The sequence below is a fragment of the Tenrec ecaudatus genome, chromosome 12 (assembly GCF_050624435.1).
Source record: "Tenrec ecaudatus isolate mTenEca1 chromosome 12, mTenEca1.hap1, whole genome shotgun sequence".
Taxonomy (NCBI): Eukaryota; Metazoa; Chordata; class Mammalia; order Afrosoricida; family Tenrecidae; genus Tenrec; species Tenrec ecaudatus.
This window is the reverse complement of record NC_134541.1, coordinates 106,982,073-106,997,720: the sequence shown is the minus strand read 5'-3', so window position 1 is coordinate 106,997,720 and position 15,648 is coordinate 106,982,073. Positions and strand designations below refer to the sequence as shown.

General features: G+C 55.1%; 1 protein-coding gene across 1 annotated transcript; it reads right to left on the bottom strand.

The window, feature by feature from the left end:
* Positions 1 to 1,332: 1,332 nt before the first annotated feature.
* On the bottom strand, positions 1,333 to 5,429 carry UBALD1 (UBA like domain containing 1). Its single transcript, XM_075564327.1, has 3 exons — positions 5,201 to 5,429; positions 2,485 to 2,547; positions 1,333 to 2,257 (listed from the first exon to the last, which is right to left on the bottom strand). The coding sequence occupies exons 1-3, from the start codon at positions 5,306 to 5,308 to the stop codon at positions 1,913 to 1,915; spliced, it is 516 nt and encodes a 171-aa protein (XP_075420442.1). The 5' UTR covers positions 5,309 to 5,429; the 3' UTR covers positions 1,333 to 1,912.
* Positions 5,430 to 15,648: the final 10,219 nt, after the last annotated feature.

Here is a 15,648-nt window from a genome sequence, read left to right as displayed (position 1 = left end):
GTGACCCGGGGCAATGTTTTTCACAAACTTTATTGTGGTGTCACATGCTACAGAGCTCACCCTCTAAACTTGTACAGCAAATGTGGTACGTTCACAATTGGTACCACTGCCCTGGGCCAGCAGCTAAGGACACAGCACAACACCCTGCAATGTACACAAAGCCCCACCAAAAATGAGCTAGAGCTAAGTGTGCAGTGCCCAGGCTGGGGGACCCAAGGTCCCCAGCCTTCATGTCAACGTCCTACCAACCCTCCTGATCCCAATGACCCCAGAACTAGCACCAGGCAGGGGTACAGCTGGCAGATGGGATGTGGGGTGTCTCAACCCTTAAGTCCATCCGTACCCAGGGGCACCATGCTAGGAGGTAGTCCTGGCTCAGTAACTCTGGTCTAGGTGGGGCCTCAGAGCTTTGACCCCTGCGATGGCTGCAGGTTCCTTACTGCCACCATTCTCAGGGAGAGCCAGGACAGCCAGACACGAGTTCCCCGACCCCACCCCCATGCAATGTTCCCAGGGAATCTCTTCAACTCAGAAACACGAGGTGCAGTTGACAAAAGGGTGGCTGGGAAGTCTGCCCCTCCTTTCTTGTTCCTGGTCCCCCTTCCACCCCCTAGAAAGGTGACTGGGACGCAAAGCTGCCAGAGAAGCAGGTTCAACGTCAATTTGGGTCCTGGGACACCAGCACCAGCTGGAGAACAACAGCTTCAGTAGGTTTCCCGACTGTCCAGGTCTCATGTGAGCAGGGATGGGGCTGGGACAAGCCTACCAAGGTAGAGCACCAGGAGGCCCTCCTAGCGGCGGAGGGACAAACTGCAGCCCGAGTCCCTGGTGAGCCCAGACTCTCAGGAAAAGTGAGTCAGGGTAGGGTGGCTCCTGGCTGCTTCCCAAACATGGGTAGGGAGGGGCTGCGCCCAGGCCCACCCACAGGAGCAACCTGGACCCGGAGTTCTACTGTCCTCTGGGTTGTGGGTCTCCTGAGCTTGATTCTGCACCTCCAACTGGTCCCTACGGCCCCTCTGGCCACAGCTGCAGGAAGCTGGGCTCTGGGGGGCGACCCACAGCAAAACCCACAGGGCCTGAAAACAAGGATGGTCCTTATTTGACACTTGGGCGCTGGTAGCCAGGGCTGTGCTGTGTCCACAGGCTGACCAGGCAGATGGAAGGCTCTGGGCACATGTGCCAGCAACCAGCTCTATAGGAAGAGCCTTGGGGGGGGAAGATGAGTCTGAGGCAAGATGTGGACTCAAAGGGCAGGGTTAGGGGAAGGACCAGTGCAGAGGACCAGGGGCAGCGGTGCCAGGCGGTGTGGCAAGACCACAGACCGAGCGAGGGTGGTTTGCAATTCTCTCTTCTCCTTTGTTAAAAAGGGAAAGGGGGAGGGACTGGGGGCCCCTGGGCTCTGGGGAGGCATGCAAGCGGCCCCAGCAGGCAAGAGCCTAGGGGTAGGTGGGAGAGTCCTGGAGGTTCCCACAGCCCTCCTCTGCAGGGAACAGCAGTGCCGGGAGCCTGGGGAAGGGCAGCAGGTGGGGCGCACTCGAGCATGCAGTCCGGGGCCCACGAGCAGGGTGCTTCTGGAAAAGCGCTAGACATATAAATAGAGACACAGCCACACTCGCACATGCCGCCTGGCACTGCAGTCCCGAGCTGGAGAGCTGAGTTCCAGGGGGGCCCCACACTGCTCTCACTGCCACGGGCAGGGCGGGGAGTCCCAGCAGGAAGACTGCTGGCTTGGAGTTCTTCAGACACCCGATGGCTTCGCAGGGCTGCCTGGGGGTCCAGGGGCAGTGTGCACGGCCAGCCTCTCCTGTCCAGGGCTCCAGGGATGATGGGTGCAGGGATGATGAAGGGGGCCTGCAGAGACGTCCTCTCCCCACCCAGGGGGCAAGGCCTCTGGGAGGGGGAGGGGCCTCCCTTATCTCTCTGCCTCCATGGCAGGGTGGGCCCTGGGTTCCGAGGCAGCCTGCTGGGGGGCCAGGGGTGGCCAGTCTGAAGCTGGGGACGGGGGAGTCGGAGTCCACAGGGGTGGCTGCTGAGGCTGGGGGCCCCCTGGGGGCGAGGCTGCCGTTGGCCAGCTGGGCACCCCGTTTCCAGCTGCTGAGGCGTAGGGGAAGTGTGGCGGGGGTGACGTGGCCCCTGTGGCCATGGGGCTGCCGCTACCCCCACCATGGAAGCTCTCTGAGGCCTTGAGACGTGAGAACATGGTGAGGGCGTCGGGGAAGTTGGGGGGCGTGGCAGGGGTGTTGGCAGGAGTGCACATCTGTGGGGAGAGAATGGAGGGTGGAGGTGAGGGAGGGAGGGAGCGGGTGGGCTGGGAGGGAAGGGGGAGGTTGCTCTTCTAGGAGGGCCACATCACCTAAAGACTAAGCTCACCTGGCCACGGCCCACTCCCTGGTGTGGCAGCGCCGACTCCCCCTCCCCAGAGGGAGCCCCTTGCACTCCTGCCCCATCTGGCTACCCTTTGCCTGGAAGCTCAGGCTGACTTACCATCTGGTGGTGGTGGTGGCTGTAGGGGATACTGGTCTCCTGGAAAAAGGCGCTGAGAGCCGTCTGCGGGAGAAAGGGCCATGTTCACGCCGAGGACTCTTCCCCTGTCCTGGAATGCCATGGCTGCCACGAGCCTTCAGCTCAGAGTCCTCCTCCACCACCACCCCCTCTCCAGGGAAAGGAGGTTCTCCAGAGAGCCTCAACTCCCCTCCATGGCCTCTGGGCTCCTAGGAGCAGTGAGAGCCAGCCCGCTGTCCCCAGCCTCTGATCCCCTCTTCTCTCTTGGTGATTCTCTGGGCACCTGAGACTGGAGCATGGAGACTCCCCCAGGCATTAGTTTCCCCATCTGTGCCACAGGGAGACTTGGTGACTTCCAGACTCCAGCAGGGACACCCCAGAAGCAGAGCCAACTGCCTGGGTTTTACACTTGCTCATTTGCCCCAGACCCAGGCCTCCTGTGGAAAATTCTGGAACATTCTCAAGACGGCAGAGCAGGAATGTTGTGAACACGTGCCTCCTGGACTGAACCCGGAGGCTTATGATGGGCATCAATGACCACTGGTGTCCCCGAGTAAACCAATGCCCCATGGAGCTCACCGCCTGGCCCTCCCCCCACCCGCCCCCCCTGCCTGGGGACATGCCAAGGAAGGGAATCTGTCACACCAGCAACTAGGAAGCAGGGGCAGTGTTGTCCAAAGCCCCTCACTGGCCTGGGTGAGGCAGAGAGGTTGGGTGTCAACCCTGGACTCCCTCTTGGGCCAGGGGTAGCAGGGAAAGGGGCTGGCGAGTCATCCTGGGCCAGCCCAGAATGGGGGGCCGTGGAGCAGGGGGAGAGTGGTGCTAGCTCCAGAGGGGTCCCTGTGAAGCACTGTGGTATGAACCCTTCCTTCTTGGCTGCCACCAAGGGGTGTCAGAGCAAAGTGAGGGAACAGCTGCTCTTACGAAAGTGCCTGGCAAGGGAACCGTGAAGTGTGTGAAGGGGCTTCTGGGCACCCAGCCAGGTCCCAGGTCCAGCCCGAGTTGGAGCTGCCCGAACAGCCCTCTGCTCCTCACATCAGAGACAGGTCACCCCATAGTGCCTCCGGGTTCAGAAGGCCCACTCTGGGAACTTCCTGCTGGAGACACCAGACCAGAAGCTGTGTCCCCAAGAAGGGAGGTCAAGAGCATCTGGCTGGGGGCCTTCTTTAAGCACCTCAAGGACCCAGCCTGCTCCCACTGAGGGAGCAATCCTCGAGGTTTTTGGAGTTGTTCCATGGTGAATCTATCTGCCAAAGAACCCCCACTGGCAACAAAGAGTGTGTCAACTTAGTGCCCCCCCCAGCCTTCTGCCCCCATTAGCACCTGAATCAGGTGACCCAGAAACATCACCTCAGGCTCTGTTTGCTGCCAACATGGAGGGCCTGGGGGGAAGGGGGAACCTGGGAGCCCCCAACTCATTCCCACCCAGAGGTCCTAGCACCACCCAGCTGTGCAGCCTGGGGGCCTAGCTCCTGCCCCGTGTGTGGGCAGGACCGGTTCAGCCAGGCAGGCATCCACCTTGGGGGTACCTGCTCAGACAGCTTGGCAGGCAGCAGCCCATAGATTGGGAGTGTCAGAGGCGAGGCTGGGAACAGGGAGTTGGCCTGGGAGGTGAGGAAGTCAACTGACCATCCATTCCTAATATCCCCCAGGTACTGAGGGCAGAGGAAGGAAAGACCTGCCCAGAGAGGCAGAGCAGAAACACGGGGTCAGGGGGTCTAGCCTGGCTCTAGGAGCAAAGGATGGGATAATCTTAATGTCAGTAGCTACCTTCTGCAGGAAATCCCAGCCCCAAGAAGACAACCAGGGCCCCTGCTCCTGGTGCCCCAGCAGCTGCCCTGGAAGGGGAACGTGTCCACTGGGGTGGCCCTGGTTTCCAGGACACCTGAAGGGACCGGCGGCCTCTGGGGGTGGGAGCAACAACCCACCTCCTTGCCCAGCTAGTCTAGTACACCATCTAGTGCACCCCCGCAGGCCCATGATACCCCAACCAAGGAGGGGAAGTGGAGATTCACGGTCTCCCTAGCTCCGACAAGATGTCCGGTCATTAATTAGGGTGCGAGGCTCTCGCAGACCAGCCGCGCACATGGCGCCTTGTGGACACCAGTCACGCTGTCTTGGCCAGTCCGGCCACAACCCGAAGGCAGCCACGACATCAGTGTACACACAGCCCACGCGCCCCCGTGTTTACACCCGTGCCGGCGCCCCTAGCACAGGGACGTGGGGCGAGGTGCGTAAACCCAAATACACATGCTGGCATGCACACGCCGGCGCCAAGCCGCCGTCCACGCACGGGGCGGCGCCCCCGCAGCTCGCTCGCCCACCCGCGCTTCGGTGGGGGACCCGGCCCAGCTCGGCCCAGGCCTGGGGCGCCCTCCTTCCGGCTGGCCGCCGCCCCGCCCTCCGGCCCGAGACCCGGCCGTTAGCCGAACAAAAGGGAGGGGGGCTGATCCCGACCGCTGGGGGGGAGGGGGCTGTCCTCGGCTGTCCACCCCCGTGGCGGCGTTTCCGGGAGAGGCGACGGCCGCGTAGACACGTTCGTCGCAGGGCCCCCGCCTGACAGCCGCCGAGAGTGCGCGTCGGGACCCGGCGGCCGGGGCGCGCGCGGGCCCGGTGGCAAACCGGGCGCACGTCCCTGGCACGTGTTCCCACGGCCCGCACCGCCACCCGGCCCAGCCCCCGGCCGGCCGGCCCGCACCTCGAACTGCCAGTGGGCCGCCTGCAGCAGCTGCTTCGCCTGGTCGGCCGCGCAGCCCGCCGTCAGCACGAACTGGTTGATCATGACCTGGTGCTTGAGCTCGTCCATGGTCCCAGGCCAGGCGCCGCGCCGCTGCTCGCTCGCTCGCTCGCTCCCGGCCTCACGCGTCCACCATTAGCGAGCGGGCTCCGGCTAATACAAATATTTACTGTGCGGCTCTGACTCACCGAGCCTCGCCTCGCTCCCGGCCGGCGGGCGGGGCGCCAGGCACGCTGGGACTTGTAGTCCGACCGACGCTTCCTCCGGCGCGGGCTCAGACGGGGGCTGGGGCTGCTCGCGTCCCAGCCGGCGCTGGTTACCTGGGCCAAGAGGTGCGCGGGTGCGTCGCAAAGTCGAGCACCTGGTGTGCGCCGGGCTCCGGAGCCCTGGACGCATGCTGGTGCAGGGTCATGGGGCAGAGGACTTCAGGTCGTGGGTGCTAACTGCACACCACGCACAGGGAACCTTTGACAAGAACCCCGAAGCCCTGCTGCGACTGGCACCCCCTTTGGAGAGGGAGGCGACTTAGGACTATTGGCACCAAGCCTCAGGCTTCCTCGGGCAGAGCTCGAGACATGTTAGGTGCGGTGGACTCACAGCCACCCCACGTGACAGAGTAGAACTGCCAGTAAGGTTTCCCAGGCTGTCATCGATGGGAGCAAATAGCCAGCACTTTCTCCCGCGGAGCCTTTGAATGGGATTTAAACCACTAGTTTGAGTGAGTCCAGGGAGTGAGTGAATGAATGAATGAGTCCGCCCTGCAAGGTTCTGCAACATCACTTCTCCAGGAAGCCTTTCAGGTCTCCCCACGATTCCCAGTGCAAGAGTTCACTGCCCACTCGTGGCCCTCCCCCTGACATATTGTTAGGTGCTGTAGAATCGGGAAGCACCACCTGGTCCTGCCACATCTTCACACTTGTTATGTTTGAGCCCATTGCTCGCACACTGTAGGCTCACAATAAGGAGGCTTATGGCCACAGAACAGGCTGGCGAAAGCAGTCTTCTTGAGGTGCACCACCCGGCCACCAAAGGATCCCCCACTTTTTCCACGCAAAATCTCGTGCTTTTTAGTAGCTTCCTAGGGAGGGCGCTAGGACCGCGCGCAGTCAGTTCCCGGGCAGCCACGAACTCCCAATCCCAGAATGCTTCGGTTTATTTGCATTCTACGGGCGCGGGTGACGTCAGCTGAGTGAGGCCACTCTTCGGCCAATGGTAGGCCACGAGATGTTAGGACCTGGCCATATAAGGTAAACAAAACTGGTGGCCCAATGAGGCGGCGGCAGGGGCGGGCACGGAGCCCGAGTGGGTGGGGACATCACGTGGCAGGAGGGGGCGGGGCCGGAGAGCTGGGGGTGTCGGGTGTTGCGGGCAATGTTTATAGCCCGCACATGCTGCTTCCGGTTGGAGTTGTTGGGGTTTCGGGCGTGCGGTCGGTGGGCCGTTGGCTCTGGGTTGGGGCACGAAGTCCGGCCCAGGGCTGCCTCCGCCACCCTGAGCTGAGTGACCTTGATCCTGCCCCATGCGCTCCCTGGACCCTGCTTTTGTTGATTGAGCAACTCCTTAATGGGTCCTTAACGGTTTGTGAAAAAAAAACCCAAAACACATACGCAACCGGTAGCGGGGGAAGACGCCCTGGGGAGCAGGCTCAGTCCTTGGGGATGGATTAAAGGGCAATGAAGAGTTTCAGCGGATCTGATTCCTTGGGGACCTGATAACCAAGCGTTGCCAGGAATTAGAATCGGGTTTAATGAAGGAATGATGGGCTCAGCCTGTGGTGCCCTCCAGTGAGCACTTCCAGGCCTCCTTCCCTCCCTGGGGCTCTCCCCTTAGCTGGCAAGGGGTTAATGAGGTGTTAGGGGACAAGGCCTGAGAAGTCTGGGGCTTTTTGGAATTGGAGTGGTGATGTGTGTGGAGGGGGTGGGGGTGGGGGGGTTAGGAGGGGACCTGGGGTGCAGTGCCACTGTAACTTATGGGCGTCAGGCCCGAGAAAAACCCACTTGCTCACCCAGGAAATACAATTTCAACCTTTTTTTTAAAAAATCACTTGCAAGGCTTGGTATCACAGATGAAAAACAATTGTGTGTGGGGGCGGGGGGTGTTACTAAGAATGATCCCCCTCATAGTTTCAAAACATTTCATTTGACCTCCCTGTATCCCAATCACCGTAAGCCCATAGGACAGAGTAGAGCTGACCCATGGTATTTCCGAGACTAAATCTTTATGGAAGCAGACAGCCTCATCCCTCTCCCATGGAGTACTGAGTGGGTTGAACCTCAGACCTTGCACTCAGTCAGCCTAGAGCTCCTTCTTGCAAAGCATCATCCACGCTCTGCCTACCTACCCCCTTGGGGCAGGTCTAGTAAAAGATAGCTCGTTATATGGTCCACCTTTATTATCACTCCGGCCAGCAACACACCATAGTACTGTGGTTCTCAACCTTGCTAACGTCGCGACCCTTTCATACAGTTCCTTATGTTGTGGTGACCCCCAACCATAACATTATTTTCGTTGCTACTTTATAACTGTCATTTTGTTACTGTTTTGAATCAGGCGACCCCTGTGAAAGGGACGTTCGACCCCAAAAGTTGAGACCCACAGGTTGAGAACCACTGGCATAGTAGATGGTCAGGTTCAGATGGTCTGAATGGCTGCTTGACATTGGACACTTCTGTTTGGTGTTAGGTGCCAGCAAGTCTGTTCTGACCCTTAGCGACCCTATGTGCAACAGAACGAAACACTGCCAGGTCCTGTGCCCATCCTCACAGTTGTTCCTATGTGCCCAAGCCCATCATTGCAGCCACTGTGTCCATCTCATCATGGGCTTTGCTCTTTTTCGCTGTCCCAATGTTAGGTAGCTAGATACAGGGTTGTCCCTCCCATGCCTGTACAGGCCCCCTAGAGGAGGTTGTGTCAGGCAGATAAGCCCAGGTATGGGATGTCCTTTGGGCCTTGCCCAGAGAGCCAAGCAGGAGCACAAAGGGCGGCGCACTGCACATACTCAGAGGCCCAGGTTTTCCCGCAGGTGGGCATGGGTGGGCGCTAATCCTAGATCGGCCCACCTGGGCCAGGTGAATTCAATTCAGTCAATGGGGTCAATCTGGGGTTGCCCACCACGCCCCCCCCCCCTGGAATCCTTGAAAAGGCAGGAACCCAGAGGGAGAGAGAGAGAACTTGGAGGAGAACTTGAGACAGGATTTTGGAGGAGAACTTGGGAGAGATCTAACAGAGAGTCACGGGAAAAGAGATCTTTGCGTGACACCGAGCAGTCTCTGCCAGGCTGCATGGTCGGGAGGAAGCCTATGGGTGCCGTGTAAAACCTGAAACTTCTTCTAACTCTCATAAAATTCACTTGGATCACGAGCCAGGCTTCACCATGAATTCTTTCTTATGCAGAACCAAGGACCGAGGTGCAACTCTATCTCCAGAGAGATCTAACAGTTGGAAGGGACTCGAGCATTAGCCTATGAAGACCCCGGAACTGGGCATGCTTAATTTCAGGCCTAAACCAGGTGGATGATAAACCTGGATGGCCCAAACTAAGCCCAGGTGGGCTTAATTCAGTCAATGGGGTCAACCAATATATTCAACCACACCTCCCTAGCTGGAGGTTTGAAATAACCTGACTGCCGGAAGGCAGGTCTCTTTTACCCTGCTCCAGCGCCCGCTCATCCCGCACCATGCTCTCTGGCCACCGCGTGGTGCGCTGTTCCCCGAGGTGGCTTGTGTCCAGTTGTGAACTTCCTCTAAGCTACTGCGTAGTTTGGCACGCTTCCCTTAAATGGCGTGTACTCTGTTGAGACTGTAAAACCTGAAACTTCTCCCGTCCTTCATAAAAACTCACTTGGATTACAAAATAGGCTTCAGTGTGAATTTTTTCTCTTGCTAGGCCAAAAACCAAGGTTATTACTCACTGGAGAAACTTCACACAAACACTTTGCCAACCATGCTGTTCTTCAGGGACTGGTCTCTCCTGACATGTCCAGAGTACATGAGACCAAGTCTTGCCATCCATGCCTCCAAGACTGTCCTTCCAAGACAGATTCGGTTTGTCCTTTTAGCAGTCTGTGGTACTTCCCATATTCTTTAGCACCATTCAAAAGCATTGATCCTTCTTCGGTCGGTTTTCCTCATTCAATGTCCAACTTTCACATACATAGGAGGCCATAGAAGATACCATGGCTTGGGTCAGGTGCACCTTCGTCCTCAAAGTAACCTCCTTGCTTTTCGACGCGCTCAAGAGGTCTTGTGCAGCAGGCGTGGTGTTTCCTTTGTTGCTGTGATGCTGGAAGCCGTCTCACTGGTGTTTCTAATGCCAGTAGGGTCACCCACAGTGAACAGGCTTTCAGCGGAGCTTCCAGACTGAGAACAGACAAGGACGGACTGGGCTGCCCACTTCAGAGGAAGTAGTCCCTAAAACCATCTGCTTCTAGTCTCTTAAACCCGCCCATCGAGTCCACTGTGACCCATAGCAAACCTATAGGACAGAGCAGATCTGTCTCTGTGAGTGTCCAGAGCCACAAGCCTCGTTTGCTTCATTTGTGGAACCAACAGTAAGCGTGTCAAGCTCTCCCAGGAGCACTGAGAGGCCAACGAAGTACTCAGTGGGGCTGGGGGCTCGGTGCACCCTGTCGTCCTCATCTAGCACTCGAGGAAGCAGCGGCCCCCTTTTATACCTGAGAAAACTGAGGCTGGAGTCCAGGCCTCCTTACTCTTCTCACCCCAGGATTCGCAGCCAGCGGAGATCAGTGATTTGCTCAAGGGCCAAAAAGCAAACTCACTGTCATCAGGTCGATGTCCAATAGGACAGAGTAGAACTGTCCCCGTGGGATTCCAAGACTGTTAGAAAATCTTTCAGAATGGCGGGTGGTTTTGAACTACGGATCTTGTGGCTAGCAGCCCAAAGGGTTGCCAGGACACCATGAGCTGGGTGTATTTCTGGCAAGAGAGGGTGGGTGGTGCCATCCCAGGCTTGTTCTGGTCGAGACAGGAAGTTCCTTCATCCCTCCCTCCCCCACCTCATTCAGGTACCTGCCCTGGCCCATCCAGCCCAGAATCAGCTCTCCCAGGCAAGCAAACAGGCAAGTGGGGTGTGGGAGATGGGACTGGCAAGGCAAAGGTCATCCCCCTTAGTGGCCCCTAGAGCCTTTCCCTTCCCGTCCTCTGTGCCCCAGCTTGTTTCCCCAGGGACAGCTGGGAAGGGAAAAACAAGCTTGTTTTCAGCCAGGATCAGCCTGGTTGGAGTGGACTTTGGATTTAGGAGTGGACTTGGCCAGAGCCTGACATCTGGGGCCAGCTGAGCGGGGGAGGGCAGGTCCTTCCTGCTAGGCCCTCTTCTTACCAGAGGCCTAAAGAGTCCTTAAGCTGGGGAAGTTCATACCGCCAGGGGGCCCAGAGGCCTGGGACCTGGCTTCCCCTGACTGCCTTTTCTCCACCCCCATTTCTTTCTTGCATTCCACAGGTGTTTATCCAGGACCCACTTCCTGCAGGTTCAGGGACCCACACCCCACCTCAGGATACTTCCAGGCTTCAATTTGTTTCCAAGGACACAACACTGGCTGGGGGTGCCATGGCCCCAGCCTCCACTCCTCTCCTCCCCTCCCCCTGTTCTAGCCACACTGGCCCTTGAGGTCTGGGCTCACATTCAGCTGGTTCCTGCCTCAGGACCTTTGCACATGATGTTCTCTCTGCTTGGAACCTGGACCAGCCTTCCCCTTCCACTTTGCCTGGTTACATGTATGTCAAAGCCTGTTTTGAGCATGTCACCCCCTCATCTCCAAGGAAGCCCACCCTGACTTCCCTAACCTCCACAGCACTTACCCATTTTAGGAGGAGACACTCCTTACTTTGGAGTCCTGGTAGTGCTATGGGTTAAGCATTGGGCTGCTCACTGCAAGGTTGTCAGTTCAAACATGCCAGCCACTCCCTGGCAAAACAATGAGGCTCATAATGATTTACAGCCTCAGAAACAACACAGGGCACAGGGTCCCTGTGAGTTTAAAGTGACTTGATGGCTGTGGTTTGGTACTTTGGACATGTTATCAGGAAGAACTAGCCCCTGGAGCAGGGTATCATCCTGGGTAAGGAAGTGTGCAGCAGAGCCACGTCACTAACTCCACGTCAGAGAGGGGAGACGTTTATTAGCAGGTGACAGACACCAGCAGGGAGATTGACAGCAGTGCAGATTCTCTTGATGGTGGCCCTCTTGGGCTCAGAATACAGAGGTTTTATACTTTTACACAAGAATACACATTTCAAGGGGGCAGGTACATTTCCAAGTACTTTCCTTAAGTCACAGGATGCTCACAAGATGTGCAGAGATGTGGTGCTGTTTGTGCAATTCCCCTAGATATGATTGAAATATTGAATTATATGATATGTAAATTGTGTGCCAATAAAAATCTTTGGGGGAAAAAAACCCATCAGCTAAAACAGTGAGAGTAACATGATTCAGGAGCAATTTCCCACGATACCTTGGCATCTCTCCAGGCAGAGCTGTCCAGAGGGCCCTGCACAGGGTGTTGTCCAGCTGATTGGATACCGTACACCTACCTTGGAGCAATACAGAAAGTTATAAACATGTCACAGAGACTGAAGGGAAGACAAGGCAAAAATGGTGTGACTTCTGCTAATAGCAAACTCAAGTCAAACTCACCGCCATCTGGGGGATACAGAAAGATTTTTCTCCAGGTGGTCACCTGCTTGCTAACACTTGTGGGAGGTCAGCTGCGTAGAAGTTTTCTCCCTGAGGGCATCAGCCATCCGGAGCAATCAGATTATTGTCTGTCCCACCACAGGTGGGGCTCCCTCCCTGCGGATAAGGAGAGTGGATGGCTTTCCTGCAGGTGAGCACAGAATAAGTCAAGCCAGCTCAAGGAGGACCTAGGTTAGAATGCCCTCTTGAATCTAGGGTCCACCCATCTTATCACATGTGTACCCCTAGTACCTCCCCTTCCTATTGCATGTACACCCCAAGATCATCCCCTTCCTATTGCTTGTATTGCCTATGGCACAACCTCTTCCTGTGATGTATGGGATTACCTGTAATCGGGGGGTTTGCAGGCCTCCTGAGGATATGTAGGCCTTGGTCAGGGGCAGGTCTACTTAACAGCCACCCTACAGGACAGGGTGGAACTGCCCCTGTAAATCTCTGAGACTGTTACTTTTTTTTTCTTGTTCAGTAGGTTTTTTACACATAGAACTTGAGTCAAATTATTGGGCAGAGGCAGCTATAATGATAAAGTGGATATTCTTTTTATTTGTGTGTACCAATATGTGTAAGTCAGCCAGTGATGTTGGTACTGTTGTCACCATGATGCAGCAGAATACAGATAAGAAACAAGCTAGGGCTTATAATTAAAATGGAGCGAAAGGGTAGAGGAAATCAATGAAGTGCCTTATGGCTTAACCTTCCCCCACCCCTAAATTGTCTAGTAAGAAGACTCCCACGTCCTATATACTACAAATAATCCTTCACCACACATCGTTCCACTTTTAGGTCCCATTATTGAGGCTAGATCCTAAAAATAGTCAAGGTAGTGTTCTATATAGTTATTTATAGGCAGGAACATGGCTTATTATGCTGTGCAGAGTAACCAAGGTAAACCGTCATATTATTGAGTCTTTGGTTAAATAGGAACCACAATCTTCACCCTGTCCCCTCTCCCCCCTCACACAGCAGGAACAAGGAAAACCAGGTTATCAAGGCAAGAGAGTTCTAAAACAAGAAGTCCTACAAAAAAGGAAGTCATGCAGTCACTGCCCGGATGGGCATGAGGCTAAATGTCTGCCGTTCAATCTTCAGATTGTATGCTTCTGGGCTCATTTTAAAAAGAAATCTAGTTTGTACGGCTTCCAGATCACAGAGAGAAGTTTGCTGGAACTGGGGCAGCAGGAATGCCTCTCCAGAGTTCTGGAATGGGTTGTTACAGAACTGGTTATTCCAGACTTGGGTGCACCACGTTTGGCTATGCCTCACCCAGCTGCTGTTCCAGCTCTGGTTGCTTCCAGGTCTGGCTGTTCCAGCTTGGACTGCTCCACTTGGGAAGGTTTCCAGAAGGAAGGCATCCTTGGTGATAGGAAGCACAGACGGCTGGGTATTCTGTAGGTGCAGAGACCTGAGTCCTACCATGGTTATTCTTGGGCCAGTTGGTGGTTTTCTGCCCCCTCTTACATTTATTTCATTCTCTGGTTTTGAACTGTCTGCAGCTCAGACTGAGGACTTCGGAAAGGTCTTGCATCTGCTAGAGGCTGAGGTCTTTCGGTTTCTGAAGTCAGTCTTTGCGAAGGCACAGCTGTGTCTGAGTGAACCCAGTCCGGGCCTTCGGTTTCTTGCCCGGCCCTTACTCTCCTTCCTCGCTGGGTCCTTCTCTTCAGTCGGGCAGTTGGACTTGGGCACTGGCGGAAGAGCCCGGGCCCCCCAAAGAAGCATGTCCATGGAGGAAAGAAGCGGAGACTGGGCTGTATCTGAGTAGGGGGCCCCAGCAGGTGACATTTTCAAGGATGTGTAATTCACTTGAGCCCCCCAAATGGTAGTTACTGGCGAAGAGTTTCTAGAATCGGAAGCTTCAGGAAGGCTTTGGGGAGAAGCTACATCCACATGCTGAGGAAAAAACCCAAACAAATCAACAACAGAGAATCAAAGCCCTAAATTGTGTAGCAGAGGGAAGTGAACAGCCCAATCCAGGGGGAGACCGTAACACTTTACCTGGGGAGAAAGCACCATCTTTCTCCCTCTGAGTGGCTGGGGGTCTTGAACTGCTGCCCTTGAAGTTACAGGTCTTACAGCTAACAGCAAGCACTGAGTAATCCCAGGAGACCAGAGGATGAACTCAAGGAGATGGATCGGTAGCGTGGCTGCAGCAGCAGGTTGGAACATGGCAGTGATTTTGAGAATGGTGCCAGGCCAGGCAGTGTTTTGTTCTGTTGAACCTAAAGTCACTATACATCAGAACCAACTCCACTCAATCTGACACCACCACCTTTTTATGTTTTATAGAAACATTAAAAAAAAAGAATTGACATGAAATTATTTTTATTGTGAACTGAGTGACGGTTTACAGAGAATAACGTTTTTCGGAGGAGCGCTAATGGTACAGTGGCTAAGCACTCGGTTACTCACTCGGTTACAGGGCAGCAGTTCAAACCTACCAGCCACTCTGTGGGAGGATGAGGCCGTCTGCTCCCATAGAGACTACAGCCTTGGAAACCCCTGTGGCCAGGCTGTGAGTCAGGATCCACTGGGTGGCAGGTGTGTTTGGTTATCTTTCTCGGCCCGTTTGTTTCCCCACAAGCTCCATTACTGGCTGGTTCCAGTTCCTTACCCCGTGGTCACCTGTCACATAGTAGCTATTGATAAATATCTGTTGAATAAATAAGGGAACCACCCAGGATGTTGGCTGTAGGGAAGGCTTAACCAGAAGAGGCTTGGCGCCCAGCCGTGCTCGCATAATCACAGAACAAGTAGGCTGCTGGATCGCAGAGCGTTAAAGTTGTTCTCAATAGTCTCATTGGCGTGTATGACACTTAGCATACCGTTTAATCGTTCGGCCACAGTATGAGTTGCGCAATCGTCACTGCAATCAATTTCAGAACATTTTCTTCCCGAGCTCGCTGTGATTAGCTCCCCATCCCCCATCCTGCCATGCCCCTAGGTAATTATTAATCCAGTTACCGCCTCTATAGATTTCCTGGATTTCATTTACAGAAAATCAGACAAACCACAAACAAGAAGCAAACAACAACAAAACAATGACTAGATAAAGCAGAGAGGAACTTTAAGTTAAAAGGAAACAGAAAACATGAAAAACTAAAACAACCTTAAAACAGATCAAAAGGGAAATCAAATGATATGGTAGTTTTAACCTAACTACATCTGCCCTCATTGACTTTACAGTGTATCTGGTGGCGAGACTGTGCACATCCCTGTACTAGGGTCAGAGGGGGTTCACCAGAGGCTTAATCTATGTGGGGTTTGGGCCTTCCACGGTCATCCATAGCCTTCTGCAAACCGGATGCTCATAATTCAAGCTCCATACCATTCCATGTTTGGATTTGGGTTTTATGATTTATAAGAATCCTTGCTCAGGCTCTCTTAAGCAGACCATTTAATTAATCAAGCATTAATGGTGTTACTTCTCAGGGGTAGGTGGGGGAACAGCATCATTCTCCAGCAAGCTCAAGTAGCTATGAGGTTAGGCTGTTGAGTTCAGTGTTGTGTTGTCGTTTCAACGGAAGGCAGTCCTGAGAGAGATCCCAAGCTGAAGGGCAGGAGGAGGGGTTTTAGGCCCAAGTAGGGCAAGAGAAAGGAAGTCTAGAGCATTTTCACCACTGCAGACGATGGAAATGTTCAAAGGCTGGGACCCTGAAAAGGAGGATTTCACCTCCTCTTTAAACTGATGATGAAAATAGAA

What these genes read in the sequence shown, in the direction of transcription:
- UBALD1 (XM_075564327.1), bottom strand. Translation starts at nt 5,308, where the DNA reads ATGGACGAGCTCAAGCACCAGGTCATGATCAACCAGTTCGTGCTGACG. An exon ending in CGGCCCACTGGCAGTTCGAG is followed by an intron (nt 2,548 to 5,200) that starts GTGCGGGCCGGC and finishes TTTCTCCCGCAG; the next exon opens with ACGGCTCTCAGCGCCTTTTT. An exon ending in GCCACCACCACCACCAGATG is followed by an intron (nt 2,258 to 2,484) that starts GTAAGTCAGCCT and finishes CTCTCCCCACAG; the next exon opens with ATGTGCACTCCTGCCAACAC.